Here is a 27832-nt window from a genome sequence, read left to right as displayed (position 1 = left end):
CTCAAGGTGCACCTTGGCTCAGGGGCAGGATCCACACGGTCCGGTCCAGAGATGCGGGAGGTCTCTCTCAGCGTCAGCGTTGGAAGGTGACGTTCTTTCTCCAAGCTGGGGGCGCATCTGACGTCACGTCCGGTAAGTGGCTGCGTATATCCGGCGGGGAGTGACACGCCCTCGGCTCGTTAGCTCCGCCCCAGATGGAATCGGCCCGTTGCTTCTTATTGGGTGCGGGGGTTACCAGGCTCCGCCCTTGACGAGGAGCTGACAGCCAGCCCCTTCGTGGTAACCCCGTGGGCGCACATGGCAATGGCGGCTAACCAAGCCGGTGTGAGGACGCACACTCCCCGCACCGCGGCCGCGCCGCCCCCGCTGTGGTTGTAGTTGTTGTTGTTGTTGTTATTGTTTCATGGGGAAGATGGGAGGAGGTATGGGGAGGTCCTAAACTCACTACTGGTGCCATACAATCACATTCTGGTGCAACGAAGAGTCAGAATTAATGGAAACGAGTCCTTAACTGACATAGACTAAGAATAACTAGCAAGATGTCCGAAAGTTGTCTACGTGAGATGCGGTGGACCTGGGCACGACATTTAATGGGGGAAGAAGGGGAAGGTCGGTTCTACAGAGTGTTGTTTACAGACAATGGGACTAGGGAATGGGGGATTGGGGATAGTTGGGGAGTATTGGGGAAATAGGGGAATATTTACAAGCGGATATGGAGGCCAAATCCCATATCCGCAACAATATATATATATGTATATATGTATATGTATATGTATATATATATATATATATATATATATATATATATATATATATATATATATATATATATATATATATATATATAGATATATATATATATATATATATATATATATATATATATATATATATAGATATATATATATTATATATATACTAGCCGAATGCACCGGCGTTGCCCGGGTTCTTTTTGAATGAATTTACTACTATAATTCAGCTTTTACTCGCGGCCATAGAAGATTGACGACAATAATTCAGCTCAGCTTTTAATTGCGAAATGGGCCCAGCCGGGCCGAGGCGACCTCGACCGGCCTCACCACCTAGCCTATAACCTTCCCGGGGCCCGTCCCGACCTTTTTGGTTCTTTTTGAATGCTTTCATACTTTGATATGAATCCGATAGAGAACTTGTGGGCAGAATTAACGCGTCAAATCGACCACTTGGGCCAGCAGCCGACCTCTGTGCGTGAATTGCAGCAGGCTATTGTCACTGCATGGCAAGCGATTCCTGTCCAAACCTTGGCAAATCTCGTGAATAGCATGCCTCAACGTGTACGTGCTCTCCTGAATGCTCGTGGGGGTTACACGAAGTACTGAACTGTAATTTTACTGTCCGTAATCCCAGTCGTAATTTAACTTTTGTTTTTGTTAAAAAAATTTTTGGCTAATGTGCAAAATAAAGAGATACTTCTGGAAAACGCACAGAAGTTTAACACAGTACTGTCCATGAATTGAGTTCGATATCAGTTTACATCACTTTCAAATATCAATTTATTTGTTTCGAAATGTCAAATGTGTTTTTTGTTTCTTTTAAAGGTCACATTAACAAAATCTAGAATAATTTCAACATAATTCCAATGAACTTTTGGTTCTAAGACATCTTGAAAAGTAAGTTCACCCCCACAAAAAAAAAATTCCATATTAAATTCCAAGTCTGTATATATACTAGCCGAAAGCACCCGGCATTGCCCGGGTTCTTTTTGAATGAATTTACTACTATAATTCAGCTTTTACTCGCGGCCGTAGAAGATTGACTACTATAATTCAGCTCACCTTTTAATTGCGAAATGGGCCCAGCCCGGTCAAGGCCTCACCACCTAGCCTATAACCTTCCCGGGGCCCGTCCCGACATTTTTGGTTCTTTTTGAATGAATTTACTACCATAATTCAGCTTTTACTCACGGCCATAGAAGATTGACTACGATAATTCAGCTCACCTTTTAATTGCGAAATGGGCCCAGCCCGGTCAAGGCCTCACCACCTCGCCTAAAACCTTCCCGGGGCCCGTCCCGACATTTGTTGTATTACAGGTTTCCTCCTATCTTTCACCGTTCAGGAGATTAGCGCGCGCAGACAGACAAACAAACAAACAAACATACAAACAAACAAAAACTTTCTTTTGTATATATATATATATATATATATATATATATATATATATATATATATATATATATATATATATATATATATATATATATATATATATATATTTACTTATATATATATATATATATATATATATATATATATACTATACATATATTATACATATATATTATATAAAAGAGCTGTTGGTCTGTCTGTATGTGTGTGTCGCCATTTTTCTCAGAGATGGCTGAACGTCCTCATTCGGGGGCGTGGGGGACTGGGAGAGGAGCATAATTCTCTATGTAAATAATGTAGCGCCACCTGGTGATGGTGGCAGAGGGTATTACAATTTCCTTTTTTACCTGGGAAACAATGAGGTTAATGTAAGGTATCTCGGTCAAACTACGATCAATTGTCGTACACGTTTATTCACTCTGCCGATACAGGCCCGATTCACCTCAGTGCCATCCGAGCTGGGGCGTAGGGATACCATGCGGTCACGGTGTAGGGATACAACAGTGAATATTTGCACTTCATACATGACATCCTCCCCTTTAAGTCCAAAATTACCAAGAGCAATACGTGCTAGATTTCAAGAATTGACATTTCAAAAGCAACATTTCCAAAACATGTGAAAATATGTGTGCAAACGATTATGAGAATAATGAAAATACGTGAAAATAGAACATGTGTCACCGTGAAAATAGAACATGTGTCACCGTGAAAAAAAACATCTTCAAAGATTCAACCGGTCGGGTGCTTTTTCTCTCACGCATTGAGCGTCGCGGTGTACCAGTGGATACAGAGTCCGAGGTGATTCCTTTGGGTCGCGGTGTACCAGTGGATACAGAGGTGATTCTGTACCATTCCCTACAGTGAATTCCCTACAGTGATACAGAGGTGATTCTGTACCATTCCCTACAGTGAATTCCCTACGCGGTGTACCATTCCCTACAGTGATTCCTTTGGTCTCCACGAAGGGTGTAGCGTTCACAGAGGTTTTCGGGGCATCCGAGCCGGCTGGAGCGGCCACGATGATCTCCGGCAGTGGCGGGTCGAACTGTTGTCCTGACTGTGACGATGCTGCAGGCTCCATCGACTCACAGTGACGGTAGGTTATGTGGTCCTGATGTCGACGAATTTCACGGCCGTCCTGCAGGCGAATCACGCAGGACAGTGGACCTGGCTTCTCGATGATGTGCCCCGGTAGCCACGTCGCACCTGCACCAAAATTTCGGGCAAACACTGAATCTCCAATGTTGATACATCGACTGTTGGACGTCTTATCGTGCACCAACTTTTGAATAAGCTGGCTCTGATAAACATTTGATGATATGTCTGGTTTGAGATTGTCAAGTGTCGATCTCAGGTGTCGTTTCATCAATAACTCAGACGGAGCTGCACCGGTTGTTGATTGTGGCGTAATGTGGTATTTGAACAGGAGACGAGAAAGCTTTGTTTCCAGGGTTCCCTACTGAAGTTTCTGCAATCCGGATTTGATGATTCCCACGGATCGTTCGGCCAAGCCATTTGAAGCCTGGTGATGTGGGCTGACAAACTTATGTTTGATGCCGTTCCGAAGTGTGAACTCGGCAAACTCGGACCTGGAAAAACACGAACCGTTATCACTCACGATCATCCTGGGCAGACCATGAGTGGCGAAACAGCGTCTGAGTCTTTCGATGACAATGGCTGACGTAGTACCACGCGTCACATAGGCATCAATCCATTTTGTGTGCGCGTCCGTAATTATTAGAATCATGCTGCCGTTAATCGGCCCGGCATAATCGAGATGTAGGCGATGCCACGGTTCGCTGGGCCATTCCCAGGGATGCAGTGGCGCTTTTGCAGGTGTATTCCGGGTGCTCTGGCAGGGGTAACAATGTCGAACATGATGTTCGATATCAGCATCAAGATTCGGCCACCACACATAGTTTCTGGCGAGTGACTTCATCTTCACAATCCCGGGGTGACAGTCATGGATTTCATCCATGACCCTGGAATGCAGATTTTTTGGGATCACGACACGACATCCCCAGAGTAGGCAACCATTTTCCACGCTGAGTTCGTTTTTACGTGCTTTAAAAGCCGCAAAATCTGTGTCACCCTCAGGTAGCAAATGCCATCCAAGCTGTACAGCCTGGACAGTTCTGGACAGAACGGGGTCTCGTCGAGTATGAGTGCGGATCTGGCCGGAATCGACAGCACAATCTCCCAGATGATCCATCAGTGCGATAATGGATCCTGGTGTAGGCGAATCATCAACGGATTCTGGAAGGGGTAACCGACTCATGGCATCTGCATTTGTGATAGACGAACCGGGCTTATAACATATGGTGTAGTCATAAGCAGTGAGAAACAGGGACCAGCGGATGATCCTGGGCGGTAGTGTGTCAGATGTCGCCTTAGTTGAACCAAACAGACTGATCAGCGGCTTGTGATCAGTGCGAATCGTGAAATGATGTCCAAGAAGGTACTGGTGAAATTTGCTGACGCAGAAAACGATTCCCAATCCTTCCTTGTCAAGTTGGGAATAGTTCTTCTCTGCCGGGGACAACGTTCTGGATGCAAATGCAACCGGTCTTTCCATACCATCTGGCATCACGTGTGATAATACACTCCCCACTCCATACCGACAGGCATCGCATGTCAGCACAAGATCCTTCTCTGGATCAAAATGAACGAGAACATTGGACGATTTGAGCAGATCCTTAGAGGTCTGGAATGCTGATTGTTCAGTATACCCCCAGCTTCAGGAGACTCCTTTCCTCAAAAGCCGATAAAGGGGGCCCAAAACGTCGGTCACATTCGGAATGTAACGACCATAGAACTGAAGCAAACCGAGGTATGACTTCAATTCGGTCACGTCTCGTGGAGCAGGAGCATCCTTGATAGCTCGGACTTTCTCATCTGTCGGGTGTAGACCCTCGGCATCAATCGTATGACCCAGGTACATGACTGATGGCACCATAAACTTGCACTTGTCTCGACGCAAACGTAGGCCGGAGTCCGAAATCTTCTTCAGAACTCTATCCAGGTTTTGTAGATGTTCCGCGTCCGTACGACCAGTAACCAGAATATCATCCTGGTAACAAACGACGTTGCGTTCGGCGGCAAACAAACTGTCCATGACACACTGATAAATTCCAGGTGCAGATTTCACTCCAAAACTGAGTCGGTGGTACCTGTACAACCCACGATGCGTGTTGATGGTAAGATACTGTTTCGAATTCTCGTCCAAGCGGAGCTGTAGATAGGCGGATTTGAGATCGAGTTTCATAAAAGTCTTGCCTCCCGTGAGACGAGCATAGAGGTCTTCGATCCTCGGGATTGGATATTTATCCAATGAAGAACACTTGTTCACGGTCATTTTATAATCTCCACATATGCGGATGGACTGGTCCGATTTTATGACCGGAACGATGGGCGCTGCCCATTCGGCATACTGGATTTGCTCGATGATCCCCAGATTTTCAAGATGATCCAGTTCCTTGTCAATCCGCTCCCGCAGGGCGAAAGGGACTGGGCGAGCTCTTCAAAATATAGGATTGGCATCCCGGTCAACCCTGAGTTTAGCCGTATGTCCTTTCAAGGTTCCAAGCTCATCCTTGAAGACATCCGGGTACGTATCCAGCACATTTTTGAGTGTGTATGCTGCGGTAGGAGAAACGTTGGCTGCCCGGAGTTGATGAATGCTTTTCCACTTCAGTCGAATTATGCTCAACCAGGTCCTGCCGAGTAAGGAAGGGCCCTTTCCAGGAATGACGATCAGGGGTAGGTGAAACTCACGGTTATCGTAGCCCACCGTGACGTCACATGTACCGCAGGGAACAATCTTCTCACCTGTATAGGTGGAGAGTCCATAGGTAGTCGGTTTCAGATGGGGTCGGTCAGCATCACTCCACAGGTTTGTGAAAACAGCATGGCTGATGAGCGAGACGGCCGCACCAGTGTCGACCTCAATTTGCAATGGTCGATTGTTGACGACAACATTGGCAAGAAGAGGGTCCCGCCTATGGTGAGAATCAATATGAAGCAGGTCATACAATTCTGAGTTGTCGGAAACAGAGCTCACCTGGTCAAGCTCAGGTTCCTCCGAACCGATAAACTGATGAATCTTGTCAGCAGCTTTTCCTTTTCCGGATTTGCGAGTGATGCGAGCTGGAGCAATATGGCCAGTTTTCGAACAGAAATGGCAGGTGGCATCTTTGAACCGACACGTCTCCGGAGGGTGCTTTCCGTTGCACCGAAAACAGTTGTTGTGGGTTTGAGCCCGCACTGGCTTCTGACGAGGAGCCTTGTTCCAACGTTTTGGCTGAACATGTTCCAACCGATTCACAGCAGGGCTGGTACCAGACGAGCGAGTGGCACCGATGCTTGTAGCGTTGCATTCAGCACTTTCCATGGAAATGGCGGTGTCTCTGGCATTTTGGAATGTCAGTCTTCTCTCAGCAAGCCGGCGTCTCCGAGTGCGGTCATCGGACATGCCAACCACCAGCAAATCACAGAGCATGTCATCAATCGCATCCCCAAACTCACACAGATGTGACATTTTTTTGAGGTGTGCAATGAAGTCTGCGATCGACTGACCTTGCTGCTGTCTACACATGTAAAAATTAAACCGACACAGGATGACTGAAGGAGATGGATTACAATGTTCCTTCAATGCGGCCTTGAGCTCTGCATACGTGAGCTCCTCGATTGTCCGAGGCCGAATCAGGTTTTTAACGAGTGTGAACGTCTCACCTCCGCAAACGGACAGGAAGACGGCCTTCATCCGGGCTTCGGTCGCGATGCCGTTCGCCTCGAAGTAGAAAGACAACCGCTCAGAATACGTGTCAAAATCCCCCTCATGAGGGTCGAATTCATCGATATGGCCGAAAGAAGTCATGGTCTAGATGTTTATCCTCGTCGCCATGTAAGGTATCTCGACAAACTACGATCGATTGTAGTACTCGTTTATTCACTCTGCCGATACAGGCCCGATTCACCTCAGTGCCATCCGAGCTGGGGCGTAGGGATACCATGCGGTCACGGTGTAGGGATACAACGGTGAATATTTGCACTTCATACATGACAGTTAAAGCACTCTTTGCACGGGTAAATTTTTCCTCCTTCCCTTCCCCCTAGCACTCTTCTTTCCACCCACTCCCTTCCACTCACCCCACTTATATCCTCAACCCTGCATTTGTAATATGTGTGATATTACATTTTTATAAACAATTGAAGTTGAAGCTATAACAACATGCATTTTAAGGCCATTTCCCCTGCTTGAGCGGGGGTTAGCCTTGCGGTCCCCATGACAATCTTCTCCATTTTGCCCTATTTTCTACATCTCCCCTTGTTAACCCCCTTTGCCCGCATTTCTTCTTCCACCATCTTTAGCCAAGTCTTTCTCGGTCTTCCCCATCCTCTACTTCCTTCTACATTCATTTCCATCACTCTTCTCATCCAGTCACTTTCATCCTTCCTCAACACATGACCAAACCATCTCAACCTGTTCCTCTTCACAGCATCAATCACAGGCTCTATTCCCATCATCTTTCGCAATTCATCATTTGTCTTCCTCTCTCTCAACGATACTCCACACATCCATCGAACCATTCGCATTTCCACCCTTTCCAGCCTTCGTTGCTGCTCTACGTTCATTACCCATGTCTCGCTCCCATAAATCATAACACTTCTCACACATGCAGCATACACCTTTCCCTTCAGCTTCAACGACACTCCCCTCCTCATCAGCACGCCACTCAGTTCCCAAAACTTCTTCCATGCACATCTCACTCTAGCAACCGTTGCCGAGTCTGATCCACCTTCTCCATTCAGCATGTCTCCGTGGTAGCAAAATGTTTTCACACCTTCCAGCTTCACGCCGTCTCCAAGATCCAACTCAACATTTCCTCCATCTGCAGCTGTTGAAAATAATAAGTAAAATGGTTGAAATATAAGTTGTTGTTGATGTTGAAATGTAAATGTTGTTGTAAATGTTGAAAATATAAGTTGGGAAAATTTTTTTTTTTCAAAAAATGTCAAAATAAAAATATGTATTCAAAAAATTTGGGGGAAAAAAACCCCTTTAGAACATACACATGAGAGAAGTAGGTGCACATTAGAAGTTTGGTGGAATTCCACAAAAGTTTGAAGGAGTAGGTCAGTGACAACACAGATACTGCACAGATACTGTATATAATATAGCCTACACTCTTGTGAGTTTACATTTTTGAGCATGCTTTGAGAATAATGTTCAGATACACATCTACAGCCAGCAGCACATCTGACTAATTCTTCTCATCTACAGCATCTTCCTTCACTCTCATCTGTCATTGCCCTTACAAATTCCCCATCCCACCCTTTCCTTCATAATTTTTGCTCTCTTTCATTGTTCTTGAACCCACCTCCCCTCTCCCCCGTAGCTGTGCTTGTCATCTACTTTAAAAACTTCCTACAGTGGGATGAAAATCTCTCAACAGCAATATACCACGCTTTTGTGAGCCTGTGCTACTTCACTCCAATTCTGGGAGCAATCATCGCTGATTCATGGCTGGGGAAGTTCAGGTAAGTCATCCCATGACCAGAAAAGTTATATTTTATACTGTAACTAGCAAAAGTAACAATGGGTCACTTCCTGACAGGAATATGAATGAGGAGGGGAGGAGAGGAGGGAGGGAAAGGGGAGGAGGAGAGGAAGGGGTGGAGGAGAGGAGAGGAAGGATGGGGGGGTAAGGAGGGGGATCGGAGGGGGGAAGGAAGGGGGAGGGAGGAAAGGGGAAGGTGTGAGGAGAAGGGGAGGGAAAGGGGTCGGGGAAGGGAAAGGGAGAGGGGACAAAGGGTGGGAGAGGAAGGGAGGAGGGGAGAGGAGTGGTAGGAGGGGAGGGAATTGGGAGAGGAGGGGAGGGAGAGGGGAATGGAGGGAGGGAAATGGTGAGGAGAAGGGAAGGGAGGGGGAAGAAATAGGGGGGAGTGGAGTGGGAGGAGAGAGAGGAGGGATGGTGAAGGCGGAAAGGGGGAGAGAGGAGGAAGGGGGGTGAGGAGGGGTGGGGGAGTGAGGAGGGGTGGGGGCGTGAGGAGGGGGAGGAGGGGGAGGAGCAGGGAGGAGAGAGGAGGGAAGGAGGGTGGAGCGAGGAAGCAGGGGGGGGGAGTCATTTGGGGGGTTCACCAAGTGAAGCAGGGGGATTCACCAAATGTTGGTTAATCATATTCAAAAATATAAGCAATCTGGGTCCATCATCTAGAGGGAATTTTAAAAACAGATCCAGGTGCAGTGGAGCAGTGGCTTATCAAGGAAAAATGACGTTCAGGGAGAGATGTCAAATTGCCACCCCTCATAACTTCCCATAAGTCTTTGGTGTGTGTGTGTGTGTGTGTGTGTGTGTGTGTGTGTGTGTGTGTGTGTGTGTGTGTGTGTGTGCGTGTCAGGGCTGCAACCTTTTTACCATTTGGATTTTCACCAAAGGTTTATTAAGAGAATATGGAGAAGGCAAATTAATAATTTTGTCAAAAGGTCAAAGGTCAGCGTCACATCAAATCATCAATTTTCATGCGATTGACTTGAAATTTTAAGAATTGGCAAATTGGGTCAATTAATTTGTGGACAGCGCAGATGAAGAACACAAAAACGGCAACACAAAGATTTACCTTGAAATGGTCTTCTATAAATGTGAAAATCAAGCAGCAAATCAGCAAAATGTGGAAACCACTGAGAGCAGACAAAAGGTCAACTTTACATTTGCAATGAAATATACACAAAGAATTAAGTTAAGCACCCCCCCCCGTTTTTTTACAACCTCGCACATTACAAGTTTGTTGTCGTCAAAACAGTGTAATATACCCATGCTATTGCTATATTTTCTGGAGAAGTGATATTATGGTCATGAAGGAGCTGTGGCTCCCACGTCGATCGAAAGAATGGACGCGACAAAAAGCTTGAATTCATCTGAGCTGCTTTATTCGAATCAAACACTCAGGCACTCTGGGAAAAACGTTTTACGGTCAGCAATATATATCTATTCCGCCAGGGGGTTTGCCCAGGCCTGGCGCCAGGGGGCGTGGCCCCGCGTCCCGGCTGCGGCCTGGCAAGTTGAGGGCGAGCCTGCCCGGGCGTCCCGACCGAGGCCTGGCAAGTCGAGCGCGGGCCTGCCCGGGCGTCCTGGACGAGCCCGGCCTGGTGATCGCTCCGCGTCCTTGATAGGTGCAAGGCGATTGTGTAACCCCAGCGGCAGCCGCTACACACGTCCCCCCAGAATCGACTTGCACCGGCAGGGTCAACTTGAGGGGGGTCCTGATGACCCGGCCGAAGCGACCCCTGGCGGGTCGTGGGAGGGGGTCCGGTGAGGTGGTGGGCGGTCGAGTGGGGGGCACCGTGGACGGGGGGCGGCCTCGCCGCGGCGGGAGGGCCACCCGTGGTGGGTGGTCGACGTCCACGTGCGCCGGCTTGAGGCGGTCCACTGCAATCCGGTCCGACCTGCCGCCGATGTCGATGACGAACGACTTGTCGTCCCGTCGCAGCACCCGGAAGGGCCCGTCGTACGGCGGCTGGAGTGGCCGCCGATGTGCGTCGTGACGCACAAAAACATACTCCGCGGTGCGGAGTGCTGGGGGGACGTAGGACTGGGGGTCACCGTGGTGGGATGTCGGCACGGGGGCAAACCGTCGGGCGGCCTCCTGGAGGTCCGAGCGCTGGCGAGCTGCGGACCAGGGGCTGGTAGCGTCGGGCACGAATTCGCCCGGGACGCGTAGCACCTGGCCATAGACCAGCTCGGCGGTGGATGCCTGGAGGTCCTCCTTGGGGGCCGTGCGAAGGCCCAAAAGGACCCACGGCAGCCGGTCGGCCCAACCGCCGTCTTGAAGGCCGGCCATGAGCGCGGCCTTCATGGAGCGGTGGAATCGCTCGCACAACCCGTTTGCTTGGGGGTGGTAGGCCGTAGTACGGTGGAGCTTGACCCCCAGGTTGCGGGCGACCGCGCCCCACAGCTCGGAGGTGAACTGTGGTCCGCGGTCTGACGAGATGTCCGCCGGTGCGCCGAAGCGGGCGACCCAGGTGGCGATGAAGGCCTGCGCCACGTCGGCGGTGGTGGTGGAGACAAGGGGAACGGCCTCCGGCCACCTGGTGGTCCTGTCCACCATGGTGAGCAGGTGTGTGAACCCTCGTGATGGGGGAAGGGGGCCCACCAGATCCACGTTGACGTGGTCGAAACGTCGTTCGGGCACGGTGAAAGGTGCCAGCGGGGCCTGGGTGTGTCGGTGGACCTTGGCCCGTTGGCAGGCGGTGCAGGCGCTGGTCCAATCGCGGACGTCCCGACGAAGGCCGTGCCAGACGAAACGCGCCGACACCAGCTTCTGGGAAGCATTCCGGCCCGGGTGGGAAAGGCCGTGGAGGGAGGCGAAGATGCGGCGTTGCCAGGTGACGGGCACGATGGGGCGAGGCCGGCCTTGGGAGACGTCGCAGAGCAGGACAGTGTCCGCGCAGGGGATGTCGGCCAGGCGGAGGCCCGTGTCCGCCGCCCGGAGGGCTTGCACCGTGGTGTCGGTGGTTTGGTCCGCCGCCATAAGCGCAAAATCCACGCCCAGGTGGACCGCGTTCGCGCTGGCCCGGGAAAGACAGTCGGCCACGGCGTTGTTTTTGCCGGCGACGTGCCGGATGTCCGTGGTAAACTCCGACACGGCGGAGAGGTGGCGCTGTTGGCGGGCCGACCATGGCTCCGTGACCTTGGCCATGGCGTAAACCAACGGCTTGTGGTCGACGAACGCCGTGAAAGGTCGGCCCTCCAGGAGGTGGCGGAAATGGCGGACGGCCAGGTGTAGACCGAGGAGCTCCCGGTCAAACGTGCTGTATTTGAGCTCGTTCGGCCGGAGCTGCCGGCTGAAAAAAGCGAGTGGCTGCCAAACCCCGCTCACCCATTGCTCATGTACGGCGCCCACCGCGTAGTCGGAGGCATCCGTGGTGAGGGCGATGGGAGCGTTGAGCACCGGGTGAGCGAGCAGTGTTGCGTCGGCGAGGGCCCGCTTTGAGCTTTGGAAGGCCGCATCCATTGCTGCGGACCAGGCGATGTCGTGCTTGGCCGGCTTGCCCCGGAGGGCTTCGTAGAGGGGCCGCATGAGTTGAGCAGCGCGGGGCACGAAGCGGTGATAAAAATTCACCATTCCCAGGAATTCCTGCAGGGCCTTTATGGTGCGGGGACGCGGGAAAGTGGTGATGGCCTCGACCTTGGTTGGCAGCGGCACAGCCCCGTTCTTGGTGATGTGGTGGCCCAAAAAATCAACGGCCGTCGTGCCGAAGTGGCATTTGGCCGGGTTGACGATGAGGCCGTGCTCGCTGAGGCGCCCGAACAGTGTTCGGAGGTGGAGGAGGTGCTCGGCCCGGGACGTGCTGGCGACGAGGATGTCGTCCAGGTAAACGAAAAGGAACGGCAGGTCACGCAGCACGCCGTCCATCAAGCGCTGGAACGCCTGAGCCGCGTTCTTGAGACCAAACGGCATCCGCAAGAACTCGAATAAGCCGAACGGCGTGATGACTGCCGTTTTAGGGACGTCGGCCGCCCTGACAGGTACCTGGTGATATCCCCGTATGAGATCAATTTTCGAAAAAATGACCCGTCCCGCCAGACGGGCGGAGAAGTCTTGGATATGCGGGATCGGGTACCTGTCGGGTGTTGTAGCGTCATTAAGACGGCGGTAGTCGCCACACGGGCGCCATCCACCCCCCGGCTTTGGCACGATGTGCAGTGGCGAGGCCCACGCGCTATCGGAGCGCCGCACGATGCCGAGGTGCTCCAACGCGTCGAATTCGGCCTTCGCAACGGCAAGCTTGGCTGGGTCGAGGCGGCGGGCCCTGGCGTAGACCGGCGGGCCCGTGGTAGGTATGTGGTGCTCGATCCCATGCCGTACTGCGACGGCCGAAAACGTCGGCCGCGTGAGGGCCGGGAACTCCGCGAGCAGGCGAGCAAACTCGTTCGCCGCCGGGACGGTGCATGCCAGCTCGGTCGGCGCGGAGCTGCTTAATGTGCATACCAGGGAGCTGAAGGTTTCAGCGTTGATTAAACGACGCCGTTGGACGTCCACCAGCAGTCCGTGTGCGCAGAGGAAGTCGGCGCCTAGCAGAGCCATGGGCACGTTGGCGGTTACAAACGTCCAAGCAAAGCGTTGGCCGCCGAAGCAGAGGGTGACGTTGCGCGGGCCGAAGGTGCGGATAGTCGATCCGTTGGCCGCAACCAAGGAGGGGCCGCAAACCGCGGATTGCCTGTCCTGGTCAGAGGCGGGCATGACGCTCAGTTGGGCGCCGGTGTCGCACAGGAAGCGCCGTCCGGACGCTTTGTCCGTGATGAACAGTAAGTTGCCCGTGTGACTGTGGCCGGCGCTCATGGCAGGTAATGAACGCCGGCCTGGCCGTTTCCCGACCCGCCGAAGGTGCACGGGGGTCGGCATGTCCGGGCCTTCTGTCCGAACCTGGCATGAAAGGAACACCACGCTTGGTCGGGTGGAGGCTTCGGACGTCGTGCTGGACGTGGTCGGCTCGGTATAGCGGCCGCCAATTGCGTCGGCAGTTCGGCCGTCGAACGCGCCGGGTGCTCGGGCGCCATGGATGGTGCATCAGGCGGCGGCGGGTCCCATGTCGCCGCTGCGATGCGCTGTCCCGCGGCGGAGATTTTGTCGGCTTCTCTGGCAAGGGCCCGGGGATCTGTGATCGTCGTGCTTGCCAGGGCGAGGCGTACCGGGTTAGGCAGCTGACGGAGGAACAGCTCCCGGAACAGGAATGCCGGAGAGTGCTCGCCGAGCAGCGAAAGCATGTAGTCCATTCGCTCGGAAGGGCGCGTGTCGCCGAGCTCAGGCAAATCGAGCAGGCGCCGTGCGCGTTCCGCCGCTGGGAGGGCGAAAGCATCGAGGAGAAGCTTCTTAATCGCGCCGTATTTGTCAGCAGCCGGCGGGTGCTCGAGGAGGCTCAAGGCGCGGGCCGCGGTGGCGGAACCAAGCGCCGCCACAACATGGTGGAAGCGGGTGTCGTCCGCGGTGATGCCTCGCAGGGCGAACTGAGAGTCCGCCTGAGCGAACCAAACAGCCGCGTGAGCCTCCCAGAAGGTAGGCAGTTTAAGCGTCACTGCCGTGTCCATGTCGGTAGGTCACCAATGAAGGAGCTGTGGCTCCCACGTCGATCGAAAGAATGGACGCGACAAAAAGCTTGAATTCATCTGAGCTGCTTTATTCGAATCAAACACTCAGGCACTCTGGGAAAAACGTTTTACGGTCAGCAATATATATCTATTCCGCCAGGGGGTTTGCCCAGGCCTGGCGCCAGGGGGCGTGGCCCCGCGTCCCGGCTGCGGCCTGGCAAGTTGAGGGCGAGCCTGCCCGGGCGTCCCGACCGAGGCCTGGCAAGTCGAGCGCGGGCCTGCCCGGGCGTCCTGGACGAGCCCGGCCTGGTGATCGCTCCGCGTCCTTGATAGGTGCAAGGCGATTGTGTAACCCCAGCGGCAGCCGCTACAGTCACATAAAAACATAACAATCATGCCGTTTTCAATATTTTATTCTGCATAATTTAAGGTGAAATTTTTTGGGAATTTTAGGCATATTTTCACCTCAATTTAAGTATGGAGCTATAGGTCCATCACGGACAGTGTGGATGACGTTTATGTTTTCTAACGTACAGTCATTGTTCTGAGAAGACCTCTAGCGATCTTTGCGTCAATAACGTCAATAACGTCAATAACGTGTAATGTCAATAACGTGTAAGTGACGTCAATAACGTCAATAACGTCAATAACTAATGTCATACCAATCATTATTTGATCTCACATACCTTAGAATATATGCCAATGTATACATATACACAAAGAATATATATTAGGGGGTGCTTACCTTAATTCGTTGTGTAGGGGTGCTTAACTTAATTCTTTGTGTATAGTTCGACATGGCGGACGTTTGATTTGCGTTCCAAACACGACCTTTGATTTGTTTTGTTTTTTAATAAGTATATTTTTGTAAGTACATTAATATAACTATCTATTAATACAATGAAAGTATATTGCACAAAAATGTGAGCTCTGCCTACTGTAACGCCATGGGTTGCAAAAGCAGCCTGAATAAAAACAAAAAGGGAACTCTGTCTACTGTAACGCCATGGCTTGAAAAATCAGCCTGAATAGTGTTCACCAAGTGGTGGTTAATCATATTCAAAAAATATATGCAATCTGGGTCCATTATCAAGAGGAAATTTTAAAAACAGATCGCAGGTACAGTGGAGTGACACCCTATCCCATGGAAGTATGAATTAAGTTTAAAATTATTATGAAGTTAAATAAATAAAAATAACCCCAGAGACAGAATCACGGCCTAGCTTAAATAAACGAATACATACACTTAGTTATAAAATCGCTAGATGTGGTAAATTTTGTCAGATTTCTCTCCAGATTTGGACATTTATTTAGTCTACAGAATCCTCACATCCGAAACAAGATGTTGATGGTATGCCTCAATTATGTAATGATAATCGACCTTGCTTCCAAAGCAAGGCACGTATGAGTAGGCCGAAACAAATTGGTGGCTTCAGAACCCAGCGAGGTGCAGTGGGCTGACCAAGATGGCAGGCCGCCATATTGTTAAGCCTTTTTGGGTTTTTTTTTCTTATGACAACCTCACTATTCATCTTCAAAAATGGTGTTATAACACACCCAAACACCCAGTTTTTATCATTGTAATCTGTTGGAGGTCCAAGTGTATGCATTCAAAGTTTGTGGCCGCTAGGTTTAATGGTTTTGGAGTTATGGAGGAGAGACAGGCAGACGGATGGACAGACACTGACTTTTATCATTATAGATGATTGTAAACACATTTAAGTTATCCTTAATCACAGTTAGGAAATAGCACTCCAAGTCAAAGTCACATTCAGAAGCCATCGACATACATAAAATATCAGAAGTTTATACATTTCCCGTTCTTTGCGCTTTTACCTTCCATATCCTTTTTCTCACCTGTCTATCTTTCCTCTTTGCTCCTATGTCTTCTTCCTTTAAAAGCAGTTATTTTTCTTAAAATTACACCTCCGTCACTCTTGTAAGCCTGGGGGATAATTTTCAAATGTCCATTTGACTTGCAAAAATTTGCTTTGAGGCCAGAGTTGGTTATTGAAATGTAAGTTGGATATTGACTCTCAGGAATATCCTGGCAGGTAATCCAGAGACCAGCCCAACCTCCACTTATGGTGCATCCTGAAGGGGATTTTCCCATGGTGAGCGTCAGACACACATAATAATTTGATTGATCCTGTGTCAGCAGACAGCAACAGCATGTATCTGTTCCAACTATGGTGGAATGATATGACACATCAACAGTGCAAAGGAAATGCTGCAAGCAGATGATTCTACTTGATTCAAAGAATGGTTTGAACCCTTAGGAAACATCAATATATTGGATGCTGTTATGAGTTACGCAGACAGGTGCCATGGGAATATGAATGGGGCAACAACTTAGTATAAAGTGGTTGTTCAGTGTATTAAGATGTACTAGAAAGGATCCACCGTCTGTTTGACCCTGTGATTCCTAATTCACCTCTGTTTTCGCATCAGTATAAAGGATTGCATTAAAATAATGAATATAACTTAGCAGTAGCCTCTTGAAGTTTGGAAGTTTGGGTTCCAAAGCTTCCACAAGATGTGACAGTTTGTCTGCCTTGCAAATTGCTGTTTGGTGCTTAATGGGGATCTTTGAGCTTTCTTGACACCAGAAAACTCAACAATGTTGGTGGTAAAACTGATGACTTACTAGTGAGGACATGAGATTGGCATCCCAGAGGTTGTAACTTCAAATCTAGCTGTAAGCAGCAGTGCTAGGGATTTGGACTGCAAGCTTTAGGATGTTGAGCTAGTTGGAGAATTGTCATGCCACTACTGGATTTCCGGTAAAATCCAGCCGGCTCATTAACAACCTGAAGGATGGGATAATCTGCCTTCCTCATCTGGTCTGGTCTATATGTGACACACAAGTCCACTCACTGTGGTTCACTGTTACTCCCTCTCTTGTTACAGGAGGTCTGAGGTCTTACTAAATGATTGGGGATCTGCAACTTGTCCTGTATTTGATGATGAGGATTTCCATCATCTCATATCTGATACCGAGTGGCTCTCACAATGTTAAGCCAGCTTTCGCGATCGAGAGCAGCATTGAGAATGTTCATTTGATTGGTTCCACCCAGTTCCTTGATTTAGTCTAATCACCTGTCTCTTAGACACACCTTTCCTCTTTTGCTATCTACTCCAGACAAGATGCAAAAAAAAAATTCCAATTTTTTTCCATCTTTTTGGCAAATGTGGCTAAAGTACGAGAGTGAATGACTTTGGACAATGCTAAATAAATTGTTGTTATTAACGCGAAGTTGTTCTTTCACATTAACACCAAGTTGTTATTGCTGTTGCTTCTCTTCTCTGTCCACCACACCCTCAGCACTCTTCTGCAGCACCAATTCTCAGAACCCCTCCAGACATTGCCCATCTATTTTGGTCATATTCCAGGATTCAGATAAATACGTTGCGATGGGAAATGTGAGAGCTTCGATGAGGCAGACTTTAGTGTGTTTTCTGATGTGACGATTATACCAGATCTTGTTCGAGTCACTCACTGCCATTCATCCCATCCTAATTTTGTTTTAACAACTTCCATCGTTATTGGCCAAAGCTCCTCAAAGGTTGATGCTCCCTACTATTTATAAAGATTTTCCATCTATGTCAATAGTTTATTTTTCTTCACCTATTAATCATTATGTTATTACTTCCTGGTATTGATGGATGAGCCTGCTGTTTTGCTTTCTTCTTTGATTTTGTAGAGAAACCTCTTAATTCCAATGACATAATCTGTGATCTGAGTTGTGTCTTCCACATATATAATACTGAAACGCGGTGTTATGCGCACTGCTTGTAAGCAAGGAGGAAGCGGCCAACGCCGTAAGTTGTAAGAGTCTTTATTCAAGAGCTCCACTGTAACACTGGAGCGTTCCGGGCTGCGCGCCCGGTGTATATCCCGCGGCCACGCCTACCCCTCGGGCGTGGCCGCCGCCCACTTGGCGCGCGGAATGATGTCATCACGCCAGTGAGCTTTCGTGTCCGCCACACGCGCCCCCCCAGAATTCCCGCGCACCTGGAGGGCCAGTTTGCGGGGCAAACGGATGACCCGGCCGAAGACTGGCGGCGTCCGGGGTGCAGGGATGCCAGCTGGGATGCCTCCGGCTGCACCCGGGATGGGTGCAGGCTCGGGGGCCGGGTGGTGCCGGGGGTCCGCCCGCCGGGGGGCGGCCCCGACGCGGGGGCCGAGCCACCGGCGGTGGGTGGTCCACGTCGAGGTGGGCCGGCTTGAGGCGGTCCATGGAGACACGGTCAGGAGTGCTGCCGATGTCCAAGGTGAAATGTTTCACCCCGGTCTCAAGCACGCGGAAAGGCCCATCGTACGGGGGCCGCAGTGGTGTCCGGTGGGCGTCGTGCCGGACGAAGACGTACTCCGCAGTGCGAAGCTCCGGTGCGACGTGCGTAGGTGGGTGCCCGTGGTGCGCCGTGGGCACCGGGGTGAACCTCTGGGTGGTCTCCTGCAGCGCGGAGCGCTCCTGCGCCGCGGACCATGGTGCCGTGGAGTCGGGGAGGAACTCGCCCGGCACCCGCAGCGGTTGCCCGAAGACCAACTCCGCCGCGGATGCGCGCAGGTCATCCTTGGGCGCCGTCCGGAGGCCCAGCAGCACCCAGGGGAGCCTGTGGACCCAGCCGCCGTCGCGGAGGGTCACCCGGAGCGCGGCCTTCAACGAGCGGTGGAACCGCTCGCACAGGCCATTAGTCTGGTCGTGGTAGGCCGTGGTGCGGTGCAGCTGGACCCCGAGCCCCCGCGTGACCGCCCCCCAGAGCTCTGAGGTGAACTGGGGGCCGCGGTCGGACGAGATGTCCGAGGGGGCGCCGAACCAGGCGACCCAGGTGGCGATGAACGCCTGCGCGACGTCCGCCGCCATCGTTGATGCCAAAGGCACGGCCTCCGGTCACCGGGTGGTGCGGTCCATCATGGTCAGGACGTGGGTGAAACCCCGCGAGGGGGGCAGAGGTCCCACCAGGTCCACGTGAACGTGGTCAAACCGACGTTCCGGCACCGCAAACGGGGCCAATGGGGCCTGGGTGTGTCGGTGCACCTTCGCGCGCTGGCACGTGAGGCACGTCCTGGCCCAGCCGCGGACGGCCTTCCGGAGGCCATGCCAGACAAACTTGGCGGCGATCAACCTCTGGGAGGCCCTCGTGCCCAGGTGGGACAGGCCGTGGATGGCGTCGAAAATCTGGCGCTGCCAGCCCGCGGGCACGATGGGGCGAGGCCGCCCGAGGGAGACGTCGCACCAGAGGGCCGTGCCCGCGCCGTCGAACGGCACCTCAGTGACGCGGAGGCCCGTAACGGCGGTCCGCAAGGCCTGGACGTAGGGGTCGGCGGCCTGGTCCGCCGCCATCCGGGCATAGTCGATGCCGATGTGGACCGCGTGGGCAACGGACCGGGAAAGGCAATCCGCCACCGGGTTGTCCTTCCCCGCGACGTGCCGGATGTCCGTCGTGTATTCGGACACGGCCGAGAGGTGACGCTGCTGCCGGGCCGACCACGGCTCTGCGACCTTGCCCATCGTGAACACCAGTGGCTTGTGGTCGACGAAGGCCGTGAACGCACGGCCCTCGAGCAGATGGCGGAAATGCCTGACCGCCAGGTGGAGCCCGAGCAACTCGCGGTCGAAGGTACTGTACCGGCGTTCAGGCGGGCGAAGCTGCCGGCTGAAGAACGCCAGCGGTTGCCAAGCTCCACGCACCCATTGCTCGTGCACCGCGCCCACCGCGTAGTCCGAGGCGTCGGTGGTGAGGGCGATCGGTGCATCGGGCGCCGGGTGCGCGAGCATGGTGGCGTTAGCCAAGGCGAGCTTCGTGCCCATGAACGCCGCGTCCATCTGCTCGGTCCAGGTAATGTCACCTTTGCCCGGCTTCCCTTGGAGGGCCTCGTGCAGGGGGCGCAGGAGCTGGGCAATGCGGGGCAGGAACCGATGGTAAAAGTTTACCATGCCCAGGAACTCCTGGAGCCCCCTGATCGTGCGGGGGCACGGAAACCCCTTCACCGCCTCCACCTTGGCCGGTAGGGGGACGGCCCCGTGCCTGGTGACGCGGTGCCCCAAAAAGTCGATTTCAGTGACACCGAACCGGCACTTGGCGGGGTTCACGATCAGGCCATGCTTGCCCAGACGGTCGAAGAGCGTGCGGAGATGGTGTAGGTGCTCTTCGCGGGACGCGCTTGCAACGAGGATATCATCCAGATAGACATAGACGAAATCCAAGTCGCGCAAGACGCTGTCCATGAGGTGCTGGAACGCCTGAGCCACATTCTTCAAACCAAAGGGCATCCGAAGAAATTCGAAAAGACCGAACGGCGTGATGACAGCCGTCTTCGGGATGTCCTCCGGCCTGACGGGGACCTGGTGGTAACCGCGTATGAGGTCCACCTTCGAAAAGAAGGACATGCCCGCCAAGCGGGCGGAAAAGTCCTGAATATGTGGGATGGGGTAGCGGTCGGGGGTGGTGGCATCGTTGAGGCGGCGGTAGTCCCCGCACGGTCGCCATCCCCCGCCGGGCTTGGGCACGATGTGGAGCGGCGACGCCCAAGCACTCTCGGAGCGCCGCACGATGCCGAGCCGCTCCAGCGTAGCAAACTCGGCTTTAGCTACTGCGAGCTTCGTCGGCTCGAGGCGGCGTGCCCGGGCGTAGACCGGTGGCCCGGCGGTGGGGATGTGATGTTCCACCCCGTGCTTGACGGTCCCCGCCGAGAAGGTGGGCCACGTGAGGGCCGGGAAACGGGCGAGGAGGCGGGTGAATTCGTCCGCTGCCGGAAGCGTACAGATGAACCTGGCCGGAACCGAACCGCTCAGCAAGCCGCTCGGCGAGCCGCTCGATGAGCCGCTCCGTGAGCTGCTCAACGAGGCGGGCAGCGCGCACGCGAGCGAGCTGAACGTCTCAGCCTGGACAAGCCTTCTGTGCTTTACGTCGACCAACAGGCCATTGGCACAGAGGAAGTCCACGCCGAGCAGTGCCATAGGCACGTCGGCAGTCACGAACGACCATCGGAAAACCTGCCCTCCGAACCGCAGAGAAAGGCAGCGTTTTCCGTACGTGCGAATGGATGTACCGTTGGCAGCAAGCAGCGCGGGGCCCCGGCCCGCGGACTGCTTGTCGGACGTACCGGCAGGAATGACACTCACCTGCGCTCCCGTGTTGCACAGGTAACGGCACCCGGATAAGGTGTCCATTATGTACAGGAGGCTGTTTAATCGGCCGGCGCTCAGTGCCACTACCGAGGGCCGGCCCGGGCGTTTCCCGACCTGCCGAATGAGCACGGCGGGCGACATTGCCGAGCCTCGTGGCCGAACCTAGCGTGGGAATGGCACCAGGTTTGCGGCGAAGCCGGAGGCCGCGGTTTCCGCGGTGGTGGTGGGCGAGGCGTGGCGGCCGCCACGAGGCACCCCTCGGAGTAGGGGTGGGCACCCGCAGGAGGTTCAGCGGCTACGCGGTGCGTCGCGTAGTAGGGGTGGGCACCCGCAGCAGTTTCGGGCTCGGGAGCCGCTACGGCCGCACTGAAACTCGCCTGTGTGTCCAAAGCCACGTAGAACTTGTCGGCCTCGGCCGCGAGCGCTCGGGGTTCCGTTGTCGCAGAACTGGCCAACGCGAGGCGTACTCGTTCCGGCAGCTGGCGTCGAAATAACGCCCGGAATAGAGCGTTCGGGGTTTCGTCGCCCATGAGCGACATCATATGGTCCATTCGGACCGACGGTCGCGTGTCACCGAGCTCGGGGAGGTCCAAGAGGCGATCGGCCCGTGCGTCCACCGTGAGGCCGAACGTGGCGAGGAGGAGACGCTTGATCGCCTCGTACCTGTCGTCGGCCGGTGGGTTCCTCAGGAACGACACGACGCGGGCGGCCGTGCCGGCCCCGAGGGAGGCGACCACGTGGCAGTAGCGTGTCTTGTCCACGTTTCATTGGCGTTTCCGCATTTCATTGGTGACCTCCGACATTCTGGTCAGTCGTCACTGACCACCCGAACCCGCCACAGCCATGGCAACCAACGCGGTAGCGATAAAGCTCCCCGAGTTCTGGGAAGCTCAGGCGGAGATCTGGTTCCTGCAGGCCGAAGCCCAGTTCAGGCTTCGAGGCATCACGTCGGGGTCACCAATGAAACGCGGTGTTACGCGCGTTGCTTGTAAGCAAGGAGGAAGCGGACAACGCGGTAAGTTGTAAGAGTCTTTATTCAAGAGCTCCACTGTAACACTGGAGCGTTCCAGGCTGCGCGCCCGGTGTATATCCCGCGGCCACGCCTACCCCTCGGGCGTGGCCGCCGCCCACTTGGCGCGCGGAATGATGTCATCACGCCAGTGAGCTTTCGTGTCCGCCACAATACTCCATTATTATCCTTTCTTCCACCAACTACAATGCCGCCAGTCGAAGTCCAATTCTCGAGTGCTCTTCTCATGATTCAGCATAGATGTTAAACAAAGTGGGGCACAAGATGCATCCTTGGTTTTTTCAAATCAGTCCAAATTTCTTACTTCGTTTTGAACACAGCATTTCTGCCCTTCAGATAGAGCTTTTATATCAGCCATTTGCATACAGATTCCTATTTTTGTCAATATAACTTCCATAGGAGGCTGAATGATGCAGAATTGAAGGCTTTGCTGTAGTCTAACAAAAACTTTACAAGATTCCTTTAATATTCTCTGCATCTATCAATAATGTGTCGAAGATTGACTACACTAGAAGCCCCAGCTCTGTACGCAAGCTGTTAAGGGTATCAGGTTATTTTTTTATGATTATCAATACTGTACCATTGCAGAGTACCCACCCCATAGGTGATCTTGTTGCAAGCGCGCAACACATTCTTCTGACACATCCCTTTTTTGGGCAGAGTATAGGCAACAGACCGCTGCCTCAAAGGCTTCGACATAGATCGCTCCTGAAAAGCAAATGAACTCAGATTACGTATATGAAGCAAAAACATGCATGCTGCTTATGTGCATATATTATATATTGTGGTTATATAGTTCGGATAATTCCAATTTTACCAGGCCAGTCTCCTCCAAAAAGAAGAACAACAACAAAAAGTTTTTTTTTTTCACTCAAACCTTGATGGAATCAAACTAAACTTGCGCATGCACAACTTCAGGGTGCTCTCATCAATCATTGATAGTTTCAGCTTACTAGGTCAAATCCTCTTGGATGAGTAGATGATACATACATACGTACATGCATTCATACAATGAATACACTGGCTCCATTACACTGCATATAGATGGTCGCAACTGCCACATCCTCATCTGAATCCAGCTATATTTTATATACATCGTCGAGGTTGGTGGAAGAGCTAGTATGAGTACACCAAAGGTATCAGGACAGAACAGCACAAAATGAACAGTAGAGAGAGGGGGGAAGCACCAACAGCAGAGTTGAAGGCCACAATGGAGGCAGACTTAGACAACCAGTGGGTGTGGGGAGAAATTGGGAGCACGAGAGGATGCATGGGGTAGACAAGATGGATGCAGAAGAAAACTCTCAAGAGGGGAAACTGGAAATTTCGAAGGAGGAGGGATTTGCGTGGGGGTTAACGAGGGTAGAAAATATCATCGTTTTGGATTGGGGATAATCTGTGATGGTGGTGAACAGCTGTCTTGAAGACATGGAGGGAAGAATGAGATGGCAAAGAATGTGGAAGTTGATTCCACAGGTGGGAGAAAAGAGGAACAAATGAGTAGAGGGGAGCAGTGATCCTGGATTTGGGTAGTTTATTCAGAAGGGGGTTGATAGTGGACCATGTGTGCCCTGCAGAAACCTGGGGGGGACAAAGCACGGAAAGAGCAGAGAGTACATGACCAGAAAGGAGGTGGTAGAAGACAGAGAGACCACCAACCTGTCTGCATTAAGCTCATAGACTCAGCATCATCGCGGGAGATTCCAATGATCTTGAAGGCCTTGGTTTCCATGGTGTCAAGCTGAGAAAGATGTGAGGAAGACGAGTCAGCCCAGTGGGAAAAGCAGTACTCCATATAGCTGCGGTGAAAGCCTTGTAGTTAGATATAGGAGTTCAGGTGTGCCAAGGAAGGACGTTGTAAGGCGGAGAATGCTCAGTCGGCACCTGGCTTTGGAGGCCACCTTTGAAATATGGTTTGCCCAAGAAAGATCATGGCTTTGATCTGATAGTGAGACCCAGGAGTTTGAATGACTGAACTTCCTCAATAAGGTTTGTTAAGAAAGTAGATAGGAGGGTTTGCCAGACGGTCCTTTCGGAGAGAGAGAGAGGGAGTGAGAGTGTGAGATTTATTGAGATTGAAAGACATTCCAAGTGTTTGATCATCTTGGGATTTCATCAAGGTCTGAAGGAATAGGCTGCAGCCTGCCTGTCTGAAGGATGAGTGATGTCACGGCAGAAGGAAGAGTCACCAGCAAATCCATATAGGGGATTTTCCAGAGAGTCAGAGAGATCATTGATGAAGATCAGGAATAGGACTGGGTCCTGAACACTGCTTTGGGGCACTCCATGCTTGACCTGTTTGACAGGAAGGTTTCCTTTCTGTGTTGGGTCTGAACTGTGTTTCAGTAATTTTGAGGAGGATCTTGCTGCCATGTGAAAGCTGCGATGGTTCTATTGTTTTTATATGCTCTGGTGTTACCTTTTCTTTGGCAATGGGACATAGATGGATTGTTGCCATTTGGATAGCCACTTGTCCAGTTTCCCACATCTTATTACAAAGTTTGTGCACTAGCAGAATGTTAGATTATCCAGTGAAATTTGATTAGCTTCCTTGCTAATCATCGAAAAGAAAAAGCAAGAATTAGAAAGAATAAAGAGAAATGCTACATTGTCAATTGGAGGAGATTTGTTATTTTTCAGGTGTTCTCTTGTACTTACAACATTAACAATCAAAACCTCAAACCCTTCCAGGCACAGCCAAGTGAGCGTTACAGAAAACTTTCTGCAAGAATTCACTTCTCCTTGGACCTAGATAAAGAAAGAGAGAAATAAAGGGTAAAACAGCTAAAAGAAAAGAAAAAGCAAGAATTAGAATGAACAAGCATTCTGAGTATTGTGCTGCAATACATGTCCCCTACCGGCAGTCTGTTGTCCGGAAAACTGTTGAGGAAATTCCCAAAGGTTCAAAGTGCCATAACTTTGTCAAAAATGATCGAAACGTCGTGAAGTTCGAACTTGATCTGTAACTTATCATGAGGAAACCATGTACCAAGTTTGAAATCATTAGCATTAAGAGTTTAGAAAAAAAGTCCGGAAAGCTGTTCTTTGCGTGACGGACTGACAGACAGACTGACAGACTGACAGACTGACAGACGGAGTGCAAACCAATAGTCCCCTCCGGTGTACACCGGTAGGGGACTAACAAGCATTCTGAGTATTGCGCTGCAATACATGTCCCCTACCGGCATTGGGTAGCACTGTCATAGAAGACAGTATTATGACTTACCGCACTCCAAATTATAGTCCGGAAAACTGTTGGGGAAATTCCCAAAGGTTCAAAGTGCCATAACTTTGTCAAAAATGATCGAAACGTCGTGATGTTCGAACTTGATCTGTAACTTATCATGAGGAAACGATGTGCCAAGTTTGAAATCATTAGCATTAAGAGTTTAGAAAATAAATCCGGAAAACTGTTCTTTGCGTGACGGACTGATGGACTGACGGACTGACAGACTGACAGACGGAGGGACGGCGTGCAGACCAATAGTCCCCTACGGTGTACACCGGTAGGGGACTAACAAAGAGAATTATGAAAAAGTAGAAAGAAATGTGAAAGGAACAAAGAAAAAAGGTGTCGGGAAGAACCCGGATAGATAGATTTCAGCAGTTACTCACCTAGCTCAAACACAGCAACAGGTACCAGTATAAGCTACCACAGGTACAAGGTACTCGTAGTCGTCTTCTCTTGTATTGTGTAATACCAAACATGTTTCAAATGCTGAATGTGATGTGGCTCCCAGTACACAAGGCAATAATATTTGAACAACCTTTTAACAAAGTAACAGAGATAAGACAGAATTAACTGTATGTGCTTTACCTGTGTGCAGGACGATTGCGTACCTGTCCATCGTGTATGCAATTGGACAGATTGTGACTGCCATTAGTGCCATCCCGGTGATTGGTAGTAAAGGAGGGGACAGTGGTTCAGGCGATGATCCTGTGAACCATTTCAATGATGACCTTCCATTGCACGTGTAAGTAGTTCACTGCAGCTGCAGCCATCTTTTACATGGAGAGAGGGAGAAAAAGAAAATGTTAATTAATAGAGATGTGATGTGAGAGAGACGAAGCGAAGATAAATAATTAAAGACAGGCCACACTTAGGCAGTTCTACAAGAGCTCTGCGTGGTTGTTGTTGTTGTTGTGGTTCTTGGTCGGGTCGATTTTTGAAATGTGCACCCATTGGTCGGACAGCTGCCGAACCCACCCACATTTGTCACTTGACTCCACCCACCATGGCACACAGCAGGCATGCAGATGAAATAATTATATGGCGACCATCTTGATTTTCTGGTGGGCCTAAGACATCAGGCCTGCAGGTCTCTGCTGGTTATACACTGCCCGGGTTTGTTGCGTCAGATTTCCATTGGCTTTGTTTGGGTCGAGTGATTATTGGAAGGGGGGGATGTCTTCAAGTGTTACATAATATCTTAGGGGATGTGAAACCAGATCTAGCTGTCTGTCAGATTCGTAATTGATGTTGAACCAAACCATGAAGACCCTCGGAGATTAATTGTATAATGCCTTCAACAGCAAGGATGAGGGAGTTGAATGGACAAATGGTCTTTTGGACATTGGACAAATAGTATGACCTGGTGGGGATACCAGTTAGCAAATAATGTAAGAACTAAATTATTTTGAAGTACTCTTGGTCTCTAAGCTGTCTGTCACCATGCAAGTGACGACATTGCATTGAGACACTGGTTTATTCTATATGTTGGTCAGTCAACACTATCAAAGTGACCTCAGCACCATCCCGACACACCACTGTGTGTGTTACGGAATGAGGTGTTTTACGGCGGCCGGAGTGCAAATCCTGCCACCAACATCCTTGAGAGAGGACCCAGTGAGTTGGTACTCATTTTGCTGACCTCGGAAGGATGACAGGCTGAGTCAACCCCACCAGGTGTTAATTCAACAGCTGACCGGGATTCAAACTCAGGACGCGAGGATCCCAAGCCCTCCACCCTAAACATTAAGCCAACACCAGGCTTAGGGTGGTTGGAGGCGCCATAAGAAATGCTTCAATGTTTGAAGAGCCCTTAATCAAAGTTTTAATTATATATGATCTGGAGGAATGCACCCCCCCTCCCCCCACCTCCCATCATATATCATCACCCTGTTGTCATAATTTCAGCTCCCCCCAATCATCTTGTGTTTCACGTGTTTGTTTGTGTTTCACACTGAATGAAAAACGTAAAGTAGAGCATGCAGATTGTGATACATGACAGGTCCGATGATATGTCCGGCCTGAACGGCATAGGAATCAAAATGGTGGTGTGTGGAGTCAGCTGCCGTACCGCCGTAATGACATCACATCACCCCTGTCATGTTATCAAATCCTCAGCTCTGATTGGTGTATGTTTGAGGGGACATACATACATACATACATACATACATACATACATACATACTGTTGTAGCCAAAAAT

The 27832-nt window shown here is 51.3% G+C and overlaps 1 protein-coding gene across 1 annotated transcript in view; it reads left to right on the top strand.

The window, feature by feature from the left end:
• The window catches only part of SLC15A1 (solute carrier family 15 member 1), a 130137-nt gene that overhangs the window by 16170 nt on the left and 86135 nt on the right, over window positions 1-27832 (top strand). Inside the window, exons 4-5 of the mRNA XM_068128623.2 lie at window positions 8546-8687; window positions 26230-26376. Coding sequence (XP_067984724.2) covers window positions 8546-8687; window positions 26230-26376 — 289 coding nt within the window. The remainder of the gene's footprint in view (window positions 1-8545; window positions 8688-26229; window positions 26377-27832) is intronic.

This window comes from Myxine glutinosa, chromosome 9, assembly GCF_964187855.1.
Source record: "Myxine glutinosa chromosome 9, kmMyxGlut1.1, whole genome shotgun sequence".
Classification (NCBI taxonomy): Eukaryota; Metazoa; Chordata; class Myxini; order Myxiniformes; family Myxinidae; genus Myxine; species Myxine glutinosa.
Note: the sequence above shows the minus strand (reverse complement) of the source record. Positions and strands in the feature narration are given on the sequence as shown.